This window comes from Chinchilla lanigera, unplaced genomic scaffold, assembly GCF_000276665.1.
Source record: "Chinchilla lanigera isolate Chin_1 unplaced genomic scaffold, ChiLan1.0 scaffold00023, whole genome shotgun sequence".
In the NCBI taxonomy this organism is placed as follows: domain Eukaryota; kingdom Metazoa; phylum Chordata; class Mammalia; order Rodentia; family Chinchillidae; genus Chinchilla; species Chinchilla lanigera.
The window spans coordinates 12,963,285-12,979,845 of NW_004955424.1; the positions used below are offsets into that span (position 1 = coordinate 12,963,285).

General features: G+C 34.7%; 1 protein-coding gene across 6 annotated transcripts in view; it reads left to right on the plus strand.

Moving 5' to 3' along the window:
* Positions 1 to 16,561, plus strand: part of Exoc6b (exocyst complex component 6B) — a 530,721-nt gene that overhangs the window by 185,647 nt on the left and 328,513 nt on the right. For 5 of the 6 annotated variants that reach the window (XM_005385581.2, XM_005385582.2, XM_013514675.1 and 2 more), the window contains exon 7: positions 12,124 to 12,300. The exons of the other annotated variant lie outside the window; for it this stretch is intronic. In XM_005385581.2, coding sequence (XP_005385638.1) covers positions 12,124 to 12,300 — 177 coding nt within the window. The remainder of the gene's footprint in view (positions 1 to 12,123; positions 12,301 to 16,561) is intronic. 6 annotated transcript variants of the gene reach the window in all.

Consider the following 16,561-nt stretch of genomic DNA (forward strand, 5'->3'; position numbering starts at 1 on the left):
AATCACTGAAGCTTTGTAATATAACTTGAAATGTAGGACTGTGATCTATTGTTACACAGAATTGTTCTTAGTATTCTGGGTCTCTTCTGGTTCCATATGAATTTTTATATTGCTTTCTCTACATCTGTGAGGAATGCTATTGGTATTTTGATTGGGATTGCATTCAATCTATGTATCAGATATGTAAGTATAGCCTGAATATATTTGTAAGTATAGCCTGAGTATATTGGTTCTGTTTGTCCAGAATCATGGGAGATTTTCCATTTTCTAATGTCAGCTTCAATCTACTTCTTCAGAATGATATAATTTTCACTATAGAGACATTTCCCCTCCTTGGTTAGGTTAATTTCTAAGTACTTTTTCTTGTTGCTACTATAAATAGTATTTCCTAATTTCTTTCTCAATGAGGTCATTGTAAGTGTGTAAGAATGTAGTTGAATTTTGTGTGTTGATTTTATGTCCTGCTACATTGTTGAATTTGGTTATTAACAGTGAGAGTATTTTGGTAGAATTTTTTGGGTTTTGTAAGTAGAGGATCATGTCATCTGCAAATAACGATACTTTAACTTCTTCCTTTTCTGTGTGTGTCCCTTTTTTTGTTTTGTTTTGTTTTTTTTCCGGTACTGGGAACCGAACTCATGACCTTGCGCTTGCCAGGCAGGTGCTTTGCCGCTGAGCTAAATCCCCAGCCCCCTGTGTGTATCCCTTTTATTTCTTTCTCTTGCCTGATTGCTCTGGCTAATGCTTGGAGGACTATGTTAAGCAAGAGTGGTGATAGTGGATATCCTTGTTTTGGAAAGCTTTTGGCTTGTTCCTATTTAGTATGATGTTAGCAGTAGGTTTGTCATAAATGGCTTTCATTAGTTTGCAATAAGATCCTTCTATACCTTTTTTTCTTAAGAGTTTTAATTGTGAATAAATGTTGAATTTTGTCAAAGGCACTGTCTACATCTGTTTACATTGTCATGTGATTTTTGTCTCTGCTTCTTATGTGATGAATTGCATTTGTTATTTGCATGTGCTAAACCATCTTTGCATCCCTCAGGGAAGCCTGCTTAGTGTTATGGCATATGATGTTCTTGATGATTTGTTGCATTCTGTTTGCCAGTATCATGTTGAGGATTTTTACACCTATGTACGTTAGAGAGATTGGTGTGTATTTCTCTTTTTGGTTGGATCCTTGTATGGTTTTGGTATCAGGGAAATGCTAGATTCCAGGAATAACTTGGGAGTACTTTTTCCCTTTCAATTTCATTAAACAGTTTGAGGAGTATTGGTGTTATATCTTCCCTGACGTTCTTATAGAATTTGGCCGTGAATCTGTCAGGTCCTGGGCTTTTCTTAATTGGCAGGCTTTTTTTTTTTTTTTTAGATTTCTCCTTCAGTTTCTTTGGTTGTTATTGCATTATTCAAGATTTTAAGTTTCTTGGTTCAATTTTGGTAATCCAAATGTATCTAGGAATATCACCATTTTGTCTGAATTTTCTAATTTATTGGTATACAGGTTTGTGAAGTAGTTCATAATAATATTTTGGATTTTGGTAGTATTTATTTTAATTTCACCTTTTTCATTTTTAATTGCATAGATTTATGTCTTTTACTTCCTTTTTTGATGAGATTGGTTAAGAGTTTGTCTATTTTGTTCTTTCAAAGAAGCAGCTCTTCAATTCATTAATTTTTTTTTGTATTGCTTTTTAGTCTTCATTTCATTATTTTTTGCTCTGATCTTTATAATTTTCTTTATTATTTTCTCCCTTATACTAGCTCTAGATTTCAGTTGTTCTTCTTTCTCTAGAACCCTGAGGTGCATCATTAGGTTATGTATTTGGGCTTACTGTTTTTGTGATGTGGGCCTTCACAGCTATATATTTTCCTTTTAGAATTACCTTTTATTGTGTCCCTTAAGTTCTGGTATGTTGTAGTAGCATTATCATTTAATTCTTGGAACTGTCTTATTTCTTTCTTAATTTCTTCTGTGACCCACTGATTATTCAAGAATATTAGTTTAATTTCCTTACATTTTCATAATTTCTGTTTGTCCTTTGATTTCTAGTTTTACTGCAGTATGATCTGATAATACTCATGGTAGAATTTCAGTTCTTTTGTATTTACTTAACCATACTTTACTTGCTAATATATAGTCTGTTTTTGAGAAATTTCCATGTGCTGCGGAGAAGAATGTGTAGTCTGTTGTTGGATGAAACACTCTGTATACACTTATTAATTCCATTTGTTCAAAGATTTGGTTTAACTCTGATATTTCTTTTTTGATTTTTTATTCTATTTGTGGTAGGGGGTTATTGAAGTCCCTCACTATAATTGTACTGATACTTTTCTGATCTGTTATTCCCAGTAGTGTTTGTTTTATGAAGTTAGGAATACAGTTATTTGGTGCATTTATGTTCATAATTCATACCTTTACCTGTCGAATGAACCAAATATTGATCTACAGTAAATTTCTACTCAATAGAACTTTACTTTCATTAACAGTATAACAATGTTCAACCATAGTAAAATATATTTAACTATCTATAGATTCATAGAATGTAATGGTTATATTTGTAAGTACAGAGTTAGCAGGGAGTGGGAACCTGAATTAAGGAGTAAAAGGAAATTAGTTGTTTAGTTAAAAGTGACAGAAAACCCAAAAGCATAAATAATAAAAAAAAAATGGAGAGTAAACTAAAGGAAGAAAGGAAACAATGAGAAAACAGTAAAAGAGAGCAAGAAGAGAGGGAGAAAAAGACCTAATGAAACAGATAAAGTAATATATTAATTTTAAAAAGGGAAAATAAAATGGGAGATAAAGCTCAAAACACCTCTAAAAATGAAAACAGGCCCCCCAAATAACAACGACCTGAACAACAATGAAAACCTCTCAAAACTCATTAAAGAAGGGAAACATTGTGTCAGAAGAAGAGGAGGATGTGGAGGTGGAGAAATTCCTATTTGTTTGCAAATGAATTGTTTACTTCCAGGACCTATGGAAATCTAGCAAGTCTCTCCACTCCACTTTATAGCCTGTGGGTTAGTGAGCTGACCTTCTGCTCAAGAGATCCCTTGAGTATAAATTCCAGTCCACGACTACTGTCAAACGTGAGACTCTTCTCTACTCACTTCGGTATGTAGGGAAGCAATCAAACCACTTGCCTTTTGTGGATGTTGGCCACACAGTGGCTGCTCAAGCAGACCACTAGACTCAGTACCTTCGCTTTCAGCTCCAACCACCTATGAAGGTCAGACCCACTTACCTGGCCTCCCATCACAGAATGCAAAGCCCATGTCCTTCCTGGCTCTGAGCTTGAACTTCTCAGGGGATCTCTAGGGATCTAAGCCTAACTCTCAGCCTCTCCCAGTCTGTCTGCTGTGGCTGTGGCTCTCATCCAGTTACTGTGGTATGTTAACACTGCAGTACTGGAGTAAAGCTGTAGTGCAGGTGTTCTGTGACTCAGTCTCACATGCCAACTCCTCCCTAAATAGGTACCTAAAGAAACTTTCTCTCCTAATATGGTGGGCATTGCACTGGATTCCTTCTTCAATACTATCCCATCATGAAGAAGCCACTCTTGGGGTAAAGCCCCATACTGTTGTTGTTGTTTTTTTTTTTTTTTAAACTTTTACCAGTTGTGGGATTTTCTTGGGCTAGTACTGTTGGGCCATTCGTGGTTTTCTCCCTAAAGCGTCTGATTCTTCTGGGCAGGTTTATCTAGTCCCCAGGGTGTTGGCCTCTTCTTGGATTAGGCCAGTTGTTTGGACAGCCACCTATGCAGCTCAGCACTGAGGGGAACCAAGGTGTAGAGTGTACTAGGAGTTCGAAGTGTGAAGTTTGAAGGCTGTGGTGGGCATGGTGCTTCCTAGTGCAGCCAGGCTTACTTTTCTTTAGAGACTCTGTTAGAATGTGGTCATAAGTTTCACATTTTCAAGGCTTTTCTACTTACATATATAAACTGTAATGTTATCTGTATTATTTTTCCAGGTCTGCTGTGTTACCAGTAGCTTATACAAATTTGGCCATAATAATTTTTTTCTTTATGTGGAATTTATTTCTCTAGCAGAAGTTGTTTTATGTGCATTTAGTAGCAAGCCTTTTGGTCTCAAACCTTGTTTGATCTCATTAGCAATGTAAACGACCAATTACACATAACCAGCAACTGTGTTAATATCCCAAGATCATGCTGTATAACTGAGATAATTTATAAGATGGGAGTAGTATGCCCTGGCTTTTCTACTAAACCAAACTGAAGGTACTGTACATATTTCCTCTGCCAAAAACTTGTTTCCTTTGTCATTCTCTCTCTTCAGAGGGCAGGTTGGAGCGTTGCCCTTTACTATGATGTAGTCTATGAATTTCTTCTCTAGATTGACTTCTTACAGAAGTCTTTATTTAAAACAGAATGTTTAAATCAAATAGGGCTTCCTAACACATCATTTTTTTATTTAATGCCATGTGAAGTAAATTATGTCTTTGTTGTTCTTCTAAGCACTTGAAGAAATGTAACTAGCAATGAGGAGGTAGTTCTAGTGACTCAGTATACACACTCAAAATGGCTATTTTTCAAGATTTTTCTTAAATCCATAGGGGGAAAACTGATTTTTAGAGAGGCAATTTATTACTGTGGTTTATTTGGTACTGTAGAAATCACGAATAGACCTGAATATCTTGTTCCTTGTCAAAACTCAAAATACCTCTTAAGAGTGGTGTAATACAGTTTATTTTGTGACTGACTGGCTTATTTCACTAGTGATAGTATCCTTAAGGTACATACATACATACATACTGTAATATGTTAGAAGATTTTCTTATCTTTTAAGGCTGCATAATATTTCATTATGTGTACGTACCACATTTCCTTTATCCACTTATTCTTCAGTAAACATTTGGATTGCTTTCACCTTTTAGCTCTTGTAAATAAGCAGTTACCTTTTTGCATCTCTGCTTTAATTTCTTTTGAATATACATCCAAAAATGGGATTGTTAGATGGTACTTTAAGTCTATTTTTTATTCATTTGAGGAAACTCTATTTCATGGAAAACATTTTACCAACCATGCACAAAGGTTCCAGTTTCTCCTCATCCACAATAATACTTGTTATTTTCATTGTTTTTGCTTGTGGCTATCGTAATGTGTATGAGATTATACACTTCTGCAGCTTTGATTTATATTTCTTTAGTGGTTAGTGGTATGCGGAGCCCTTTTTTTTTTTATGCTTTCACCATTTGTATTCTTTGGCAAAGTGTTTATGCAAACCTGTTGCACATTATTTTTTTACTTTTGTTAAGTTAAAGGGATTCTTTATAGATTGTTATTAAGCCCTTATCAAATATATTATTTGCAGATATTTTACATCTACTCTCTAGGTTGTCTTTTTACTCTATTGTTTACTTGATTCTTATTGATTATAATATTAATGGTGATATTCCCTCCTCAGTGTAGTGTACAGAAAAAGAATGCCCAAGCATAATTATCCTAATCTCCTCATCGTATTGGTGGAAATTCTTTGGACTTTAAGGTGTGAAGACTATTTTTAAATTTGTCCTTTAAATTTCCCATAGAGCACAGCTGTATGTGCACCTAGACAGACTTCTGTGGACCATTGCATGCAAATAACTTTTTGAGATGATCTTGAGATGTTCTTTTTCTTTTTCTTTCATTTGGAATTACCATTTCTTTTCAGTTTGTTTGAATTTGATATTGGAGTCAGCTGCCAAAAAAAGCTAGTTCCAGAGCTAGTGCTGATGAAGCTGAAAAATCCCTAGTTGGAATCTGCAGGTCCTTTGCATTCCTTTTGATTTGTAAGACTTGAAGAGGTAACATTAGAATCTTCTTGATTTTGCCATTTATTTTCACAGTTTTCCCCTGGACTTCAGATGCAAATGGGGGTCATAATTCCATTTTATGTGTTGTGTAGGATGTTATGTTAGCCTTGGTTTCTCTGAATGAACCCAGGGATTGATATGTGGTTGGTTTCTTTGGTCATATGATCTTAGGGAACGGGAATGTTAGGAGTAGTAGTAAAGGAAGATAGAAGTCACTTCAGTGATACAGTGCTAAGGCAGTGCAGTTTCTTAGTACTTGGGACTTTCTGAGAAGTCTTGAGGAGTTCAGTGTGGGAGGAACAACATGGGGAAGCATTTATCTGTCAGCTCATTTCAGGGGTTGTTTTACTTCTGAGTTGTATTTCATGAGTGTGAGTGCTAAGTTATTTCCTGTGGGATTCCATTTTATGGTGTTATAAAAGCTTCTGGATAGGAAGCTAGAGGTGTGTTGTAAGTTCCTGAGCTGGTGTTAAGTTATATAATTGGATGCTTCCAAGCCTGCTTAGTGGTGGTTGCTAATGGTAGCTTGAATTAAGAGATGAGGCTGAGAGGATTTGTAGCAGCATCATGTACAGATATGTAGTGCTTGAAATATTTACGAATGCAAAATTTGAATCATAATGTGTGTCTAACTTAGATGACATTAATGATTTTGAGGCTACTTATGGCTAGGTGTCTGATGCTACCTTAGTAGACTGGTGAAGCAAGATTCCTATCTCATTTTTGGGAAAAGTACAGGTAATACTACTATTTTGGAATGCCTTTGTTTTAATTCAAGATACTTCGTATATATTATCTTATTTAATCCTTGTGGTAAGATAAATTTGATTAATAATTTTTTAAAACCTAGGAATATTGAACAGAGAAATAAAGTAATGTATCTGAGGTTATGGAATTAATAAATTGCAGAGTTTAGAATTAAAGACCTATCTTACCATATGATACTTTTTCCCCCTGTGCTGGAAGTGCATGTTCAGTTTGTAGTAGGCCTCTCTTTTTAACTAGTTTCTGCTTTTAAAGTTCATTTGTATATATTCTTGCAATCCACTAGAGGTCACTATTGGGTTAATCAACACAAGATAATTTGACTTTTCTTTTTTTAAACTCTGAGCCTTATTGTTTAGTATCTTGGGACACTGTAATATTCCACAATAAATCCTATGTAATGAGAGTCTTGAAAATGTTAACAGTGACTTTTCATGTTAGTAGTTCAGATTAAGTAATCTTTATGGTCACTGCCATAGTTGTCTACCTTCTGATAGGTAAGGAGAGTACCCAAGTAATATCCTTTACAGTTGTGTCTTTCATTGTGGGCCCAAATCTCATTCTCACATGGATTCTTTTTGGACTTTATTGACTATATCATTAACATGTATGTAAATTTACTGTCTGGACTTGGAAGATGCAATAAATGGTAAAATGTATTTTTTTTTCTCAGAGAAAAATTGGATACTGAGCATTTTTTAGTGTCATTTTCACCAAAATATCTAGCATATTTACTACCCTCAACTTATTATTTTCATGGTCTGCTTTACTTGGAATGTCTATACTGTTTAGTCATTGAGCCCAGATTACTTGGAAGTATTATTTCCTTCCTCTTTTCCCAATAAAACATATAAATCAATAAATTACATAGTTTTGCTTCTTGTATAGCTACTCCTACCTTAATTGAAGTCCTCATAATTGTTATTTGGACTCTTACAGTGTTCTATATAGGTCTTCCTGCTTCCAGTCTTTATTTTCTTCTAGTTGTTCACTCCACTGTACCTAGAGAATTTCTTCTGAGTTCTAAAGTTGATCTTCTGATCTTGTTATTTCTTCTTTTTAAATTTTCATTTTTTTCTCCATTGCCTTCTAGTTAGCATTGAAACTGCTTTTTATTCACCTTTAACTTTGTCTTTGTTAATTCTTTATAACCTATTGCTCTGCTGTAATTATACCAAGTTACTTAGCGTTACCTGCTGGATAATATGTTTTCACATGTGGTCCTTTAGCCTGCTGTTTCTTCTTTCTGCAGTGGTTACCTTTTCTATTTATCTCATTTGGAGAAATTATATTTGTCCTTTTTTTTTTTTTTTTTTTTTTCAGGTAGCGTACCACAATGCAGTTCAGGCTGGCCTCGAACTCAGTATGTAATCTAGGCTGGTCTTGAACTGTGGCAATCCTGCCTCAGCCTCCCAAATGCTAGAATTACAGGCATGTGCTAATATGCCCAGCTTATATTTGTCTTTTGAGACTTCCATTTGGTGTGTTTTCCTCTGAGAAGTCTTTCCTGAAACCCCTCCAAGCAGATCTGACTACTTTTCTCCTTTATGTAATCATTGTCCTCTGTATTTATTTGTACTATTATATTCATTGCATTGAATTACAGTATCTATTTGTTTATTTGCTTCCATTAATAGTATCATATGGAGTTCATGGGTCACAGATTCTCTCTCTGTCTCTGTCTCTGTCTCTGTCTCTCTTTCTCTCTGCCACTCAGGGGATTGAACCCAGGACCTTTATGCTGAGCTACATATCCAACATCTCCCTTTTTTGTTTTTATATTTTTATTTTGAGACATTTTCTTGCTAAGTTAAGTAGGCCTGAAATCCTTGTGCCCCAGCCTCCCACAGTGCTGGGGTTACAGGCATAATCACCATGCCCAATTAGTATTTCTTATATATCTACAATGCCTGCTATCAAGCAGATATTCAGTACGTATTTGACTGAAAATGGTAGTACAGAGAAACATACTGTGTGAGTTAGGCAGTAAGAGGAGGCTTTAAAAGGAAGAATTTTAGTTGGGCTTTGGAGGAAACCTTGGCTTTAGACAGGGAGAAGTCATCAGATAGAGAAATGGCATAAGATGTAGAGGTAGGAGTAGGAGGTAGAGTCTGATCCAAATGGAAGATTCATGTTGGAGACTATTGATAAGTACACTGGAAAATTAAGTTCAACTTTCATTATGGTAGAATCTAAATGATAGATTATGGAGTTTGGACTTGGTACTTGTATAATTCTTTCCTCCCAGCCACACAGTTTACCTCATCCTTGATTTACATGATGAACATTGTGGTTTAAGAAGAGCCTGGCTATAATTGGCAGGGACATTATAGCGAGAAGGTAATTATTTCCATTTAGATATCTTGGAATTGTGGCAATTGTACTGGATCTCAGGAGAGGGGAAAGAGTCATAATAGAGAAGAGGAAGAGCTGAAACAGAACTTTTATGCAATTTCTAAATATTCGGAAATCAGAGAATAATAAATATGAGAGACACTTAAAGGTAAGGTGGTAAAACATGAAAAATTGTTCATAGAACGCATAACAAATTTTAAAAAGTGCTTTCTAACGTCTTGGTGATAGTTTTATGTTTTGTACCCTTTTCCTTCTAACCCAACACAGCCAACAGAGATTAGTTAGCTGCTTCTGTGACACATTACTATGGGGGTTGTCTTTGAGACATGGAATATGTGGTCCTGGTGAAACAGAAGAGCATGTTAGGAAAGGCCTCTGAAGGGATTTTATTGGATATTTTTTTGCACTGTAATGTCACCTTTCATTTTAATCTATGCTATATACATTTATGTATTTATATTTAGCCTTCACCACTTTTGACAAATCCCATATTTTTCAGTATATAGTAATTTCATTTATATCCATAATGATAATTTTGGAGTGTTTACTTTATTGTTCTACCTGCACTTTGATATTTCCAAGTTGGCTGATTTCCACTTTCTGTGTATTCTCTGAGTGCTCTTTTACAGATTGGGAAACTCTTGGTAGTTCTGACAGAAGCTTCAGATTCTGATAGATCTTTAGAATACAGCTAGAAATACTTTGATTTCTAGCAAGGGGCTCATTACATCAGTTTACAGATTTGGCCCAAACTACTTTGCAGTCTTCTAAATTTATAAGAAACCAAGACGCCAATTAAGAAAAAATCATAGAAAATCTGAAATTACTTCCATGGGAATACTTTTCAGATCTTTATCATTTCAAGTTGAAATGACAGTACGCAGTGTGTCTCCTCTTGATTGTTTTTGATACACTGTCTATATTTTATTGATTGTGAAAGAAAAATAATGAACTTGGGATTTAGTAAGATAAGACCTATTTATGAAAGGGTTTGGTTTTGGTGTACTAAAAGAAGGTAGAGGTTAAGGAGTAAGTAATCAGTTGAAAGCTTCTGAAGTTTGCTCTTCCAGTGTGCTTGCTAGAATTCTTGATTTCTGGTTGGGTTTGCATTGGATATAGGTGGGGAAAAACATCTTACTTGCGGATTAATATTATTAAAGAATGTGCTATTTAATTTTGGACCTCAGTACATATACAGTACTTGGAAGGTATATTTGTCTTCTATACAAACCCAAATTAAATGTTTCAGGGTACCTTCTCATGTGGTTGTTACTGAGGTCATGTATTTTATGTAAGTCAAATCAAAATATCAATGGGTAATATGCTGAGAAACAAGTTTGTCCATTGATTCAAATCTCTGGAATGCAGATTCTTTTCATTTTCTTGGCAGAAGCTAGCTTGCATAGTTTAAGTTTTTCTCTGTCCTAATAAATTGTTTCATTTGACTAGTGCCTGAACTAACTTCTTGTATTTAATATTTATCTTGAATTCCTTAGTCTCATTGGAAATATTTGAAAACATTGCTTTTTCTTCAGAACTAATTCATACTTGTTACTGAGGAGAAATAATATATTGATTAAGGAACATATATTCTGATAGGTCAAATATTCAAGCTTTGTTTCTTGACATGCTTGTGTGTATGAGAGAGAGAGGAAAGAGGAGAGACAGAAACAAAGACGGGGAAAGGGGAGAAGTTCCCAATGCTGGGTTTAACCAAATTAAATAAATTACTTGAAAACAGTATGACAACCAGCTTCTGTTGTGTTAATATATATTGTATATCTACAACAAAGCTATATGGTATGCAGTGTTTTCCATTGATTTGGCCACAGAACCTTATTTTGGAAACTGCTTTTGGCATGGTTTTAGGAGGGACTGTTGATTAGTGGGCTGACCTGGAATTTAAGAGATCACACTCTTAGCTTTTGAATTACCCCTCACTTGAGTTGTGACTTTGAAAAAAATCCTTTGTCTTTAACTTCAGTTTTCTGACTGGTGACTAGAGTTATTTCCAGCTGAAATGTGTGGTTTAACACTTGTATTGTTGACTTTGGATAGTAACACCTCTTTTTATCTGTTGAAACCATGGTATAATTTCAGTCAATTTTGTTAGGCCAAGGGGTCATACTTCCTGTTCTGTATAAGTTCAAAAGAAGAAACCCTTTAATTCTCTTTCCCATAAGTCACAGTAATAAGGTCCTGTTGGAACTGTTCGCTCTATTCATACTTCGGGGAAAAAAGTCTCTCAAGATAGTACATCCTCCTGATCATATTTTATCAGTTTGATATATCCACATAACTGTTTATAAGTGTCCTAAGCTTAAATTTATCAAAATTAATTCCAAGCTCCTCTTCTTCTTCAACTGTTATGGCTTCAGTATGGTATTTTCTTGTACGAGATAAATATTAGGCATTTGTACTAATCTCATAGCTTAGTTGCAAATGGATAAATTTCATTTTGTGATTAAGTGGACATATTTGAAAAGTCTTACAATAATGTTTTAAGTTGGAAAGCAAGTTAAAGCAGGAAAACTTTGAGGTTAAATTATAAATGTTGGGGTGTTTGACTTTATTTCTGGTGCTAAAAGCTTATATTTTGCCAGCTGTGGTGGCAGACATGTATAGTCCCAGCACTAGGGAGGCAGATGCAGGAGGATTGCCACAAGTTTTAGGCCAGCTTGGGCTACATAGTGAGTTCAAGGCCAGCCTGAACTAAATGCCAATATCCTTTCTCCGCAGAATAAATACCAAACATACATACATACATACATATTTACTTAAATACAGCAAGCAAGCAAGCTTATAGGGATTTGTTGTTGTTGTTTTTTTGTTTGTTTGTTTTGGGTCTTTTTGAGACGGGGTCTTGCTATGCAATTCAGGCTGGCCTTGAACTCACTTTGGACCCTAGGCTGGTCTCGAATTCCCAAAAATCCTCCTGCCTCAGCCTCCCGTGTGCTGGGATTACAGGTGTATGCCACCTTACCTGGCCACAAACAGGTTTATATTAAGGAATTTTGTTGGATATTTTCTTTAAGATACTCATTTGATGAAAATTAAAAGTTCACTGAAAGCTTAATTACATTTTGTTTCTTTTGTTTCTTTTTCGGTGTGTGTGTGTGTGTGTGTGTGTGTGTGTATGTGTGTGTGTATGTGTATGTGTGTGTGTGTGTGTGTCCGTGTCCTAGGCTCAACAACAAAGAAATCTGGATAACATCGTCTTGCAACAGCCCAGAATAGGTAGCAAGAGAAAATCTAAGAAAGATGCATATACAATATTTGATACAGAGATGGAGAGCACTAGCCCCAAGTCTGAACAGGATTCAGGAATTCTGGATGTTGAAGATGAGGAAGATGATGAAGAGGTAACTGATATTTGAACTCGGGAAGTGAGACCATTTATAACTATAGTACATTTGAGATGTGAATTTATTCATATAATAATTTTCTGTGATCTGCTTGTTAAATGACTTGAATTCCAGTGAATCCTAATTTAAAGAAACTGAAGATATGTGAAGATAATTTACATTTTGATTCTTTTGAAAGAATTTAGATTTTTAAATATACTCTTACATTTTTAAAAAGATTGAAAGTTTTAAATTCTGTATTGACTAGATACCACATTAAAGGAAGAGTAGAGTTTACCTGACCCGAAGACCAAGGGTCTAAGTGACCTCTGCAGAAACTCAAACAGTTATTGGAGACCAATAAAAGATGTGACTTTAAGGAATGGTCAGATAAAACCAGATTTACTGTTTCTTCTTCATCCTTGTCCTATACTATGTTTTCTGTTTTGTTCTGAGCCCAAAAAACTATGCCCAAGAACTTGTCACTATCCAGCTTTGTAATTGTAGGAGTCATCTTCATCTGTCAAGTAAAGATAGTAGTTTGTAAACTATATACATATAGGTGTCCTTCATTATAAATGGTCAATAAATGTTATTTTGTCTTATTATTATTTCTCTTCCTTGTTATTTCTGTTATGTATTACTGTTGTCAGTGTGCCTATCCTTATTATTCTTCTTTTGTTAAAAAAAAATCAAGCCAGGCATGGTGGTGCATGCCTGTAGTCCCAGCATTTGGAAGGCTGAGGCAGGAGGATTGCCTCAAGTTTGAGGCCAGCCTGGGCTATACAGTGAGTTCAAGGCCACCGTGAACTGGATAGCAAGACCTGTCTCACACCCCTCCCCCATCAAACTGGCATTGTTTAAATTGGGATTAACGGTAAATACCAAAATTATCTGTCTATAATAGCAGTTATTAAGTTCAATGTCTGATGGACTTTCACATGTGTAAAGTCCAAAGGATATTCTTTTATATAGTTCTCTATATTGAGGGGACACATTTTTCAATCTAAGTGAATAATTTTACATACCATTTTAATTTCTACTTTAGTAGGATGTTTATTATGTAAATAGGTACATTAATTGCAGGGTTTGAAAGTTTCATTCTAATGCTTATTATACTTGGATAATAAGAACTTTTAATAGTTCTTAATAGAGCCCAGAACAATCTTTTGAATGTTACTTAATGGATCATTTTAGAGTAAAGGAACCCACCATTTGCCCGGTAATGCATAGAGTCAAAAAGGAGCAGAGGGGGACTTGATTCTCTTGAACATTTTCTAGGATTTTCTCTTCTTGCCTGCAGTGACTGGAATATTAGGATATAGATCCATCTGGGAGACCAGACTGTGAGGTATTAGAGACATAATAGATAACCCATTATTGTAGTAGCACAATAAAGCATCAGTCTCAAGAAAGATCAGTTAACATTTTTCATGCCTGCTGGGTGTCCATCAAAAAAATTAAAATCATACTATGAAAATGGAAGTTAGATATAGTTTGCTTCCTTAGATAATATGCATACTGAAGAGAAGATTAGATGATAATCTCAGATAATGAAATATATATCCAAGTTCATAAATATCATTAAGAACCTTCTGGATAAGAATAGTCCCAGGAGTGTAGGGTACTTTGGTCTTTGGAGTGCACTTGGAGTTGTAGAACTCATTCTTCATCAACAATTCACTGAAGATCTTGGCTAAGTCCCTTTTAATGTGTGTGCCTTCTTTGCTTTGTCCTGTGAAGTCCAAAGAAGATCAAGAACGTAGGACTAGTAAAATATATTGGGAGTTTGTCATAAAGGATGTATTATAAGCATGTATTTAGTAGATAGTATTTTAAAATGATCCCATATCCCAAATCAAACAATTTGTATTAAGGATTTGCTGATTAAGCTTTTACAACAAGAATTCAACATTTTCACTGTCATCTAATGGCATCCTATTTTTAAAAAAAATCCTACCTTATATTTATTTACTTCTCAGTTTGAATCTTCTTCAAGTGCACATTCTTAATCTCAAACCTCATGTAGAGAATTATTTATTTAGATGTCTCCAAACTGGTTTCTTGGCATAGTTCTTGCATGGTGTGAATAAATTCTTCAGATAAGGTCTTTCGTGACCCACTGTGACGTTCTGACCTTCATTCTTGTCATTTTTCAACTGACCTCATTTAGAACAGCATAGTTTTTGGAGTATTGTGACTTATAATCTATGAAAATGGTAACTGTGACATAGAATCCTATATAGCAGTGTTCTTAATCTATTTAGGGTCATGTATTACTTGAGAGTTTGATAAAAATGTATGAAATCTTTTAGTAAAATGTGTGTGTTGTATATTTACTCAGAAAAAATTTTGCGTGAAATTTTAGAGAGTTATGAAGTTCATTTTACCCAACTTCTTGTACTTTAAGGTATGTAGGAATCTTCTGGGAATCAAGTTAAAAGGCAGATTCTGGTTGAGGATGGGTCTGAGTCTGTATTGTTGACAAGGTCCCAGGAGTGGAGGGCACTTTTGGTTTTTTGAGTACTCTTTGAGTTACAAAGCTATAGAGGTCTTTGAGGAAGCTTTTTTGGTACATCAATAAACTTACAAATGTTTGAGTCTTATATGGATTTTCAGTTAAAATGATTTTAAAATTTTCGGACAAAACTTGCAGTACTTGAAGAGAGAGTGATATTTTCCTTTCTAGTATCTATAGATAGACTAATATAATAGGTTACCAGCATTTAAAATGGGATAATTTAATTTCATAAGTTTAGGTGCTTTCTTATTCTCTGAAGTAAGAATGTTTTACCATTCTTTGTGCTTTTAATAGAAATGTACTCAATATGTTGGAATTGAATGACATTTTTGGGTTATACTATGACTGGACCTTAATGATAATTAACAGAATATCATCAGTATATGCAAATATATATTACCAAAACCTCTATTAACTTATATTTCACCTTTCCATGAACTAATAAATATCATCTACTATAAACAAAAAAATCTGTGGAAATAAAGCAGTATTGAGAAGGAAATATTTTGAAAAGCCATGATTTCTTCTTTGTTTCTTGGTTACTTCACTGCTTTGCATTCTTAATATACTTTATTACATTCCTGATAGTCTAGTTTATATCTCTGTTAATTTGTTTACAAATAGTTAAAAAATAGTTGTCAGCATTGCATTCATGCCAACAGGCATAGAATATGGGTGAACTAAGTCTTTGTTGACCAAATGACTGATGTCCAGTTTAACTCTCTAGATTGTGGTGTCTCTTTTGAAATAATGGAATTGTTAACTTATATACAAATGTCATGTAATGAAAAACTTTCATGGATGTCTTGATTGTGGTATTATAGTAATTCTGAGGTAATAGGCTTCACTAATTTTCTGAGGGCTGCTATAAAAAATACTAACAGACTGGGAAGATTGAACAACAGTAATATATTTTTGCATAATACGGAAGGAAAAGTCTAAGATCAAGATCCTTGCATGGCTAGTTTTTCCTGCTGCTAGTCTTCCTGTCTTACAGTTGCTTCCTTCTAACTGTGTCCTCACATAGCCTTTTTTTGTCTTTATATGTCTCTGTTGTCTCTATTTCTTCTCATAAGAACACCAGTCCTGTTGATTTCCATAATTCTTTCATTATTTCTTTAAAAGTCTGTGTCCAAATATAGTCAATTGAGGATTAAAAGTTCAACGTACAAATTTTAGAGGAGGCACAATTCAGTTTACAGCACAAAGTGATTGGAAATTACACAAATAAGTCTTGTATTTAGAAGGTACAAATTCTGGCAGCTTTGTGCTATTATAGGAGATCGAGTAAATTTCTCTAAGTATACTTTTTCTTGCCTATAAGGTAGTGATAATTATGTCAAATTGTTTGTTAAACACAGTGGTTGTTATGACATTTAACCCAAATTTTTAAATGTTTATTGTAAATTTTTCTACATGAAGGTAGCAGAAAACGAAGATCTTTTCTAGAAAGTTAAAATGAAATAAAGGATGCCATTAGAATGTCATCTTCATTAAATTAGAGGTTTCAAATAGGCAGCCCATTAGCTTTCAGATAAGTCATTAGCCTACACAGTGCTTAAATCAGTTGCCACTATAGTTAGCTTGCTGTTGCTGTTACAAAATACCTGAGATAAATAACTTAAGAGGAGGAAAAGTTTATTTTAGTTCACAGGGTCAGAGGGGTCAGTCCATTGCTGGCTGGTTCTGTTGCACAGCAGCCTCTAGAAAGGAAGGACATCATGTGTGAGGAAAGCATAGTGGAGCAAAGCTGTTCAG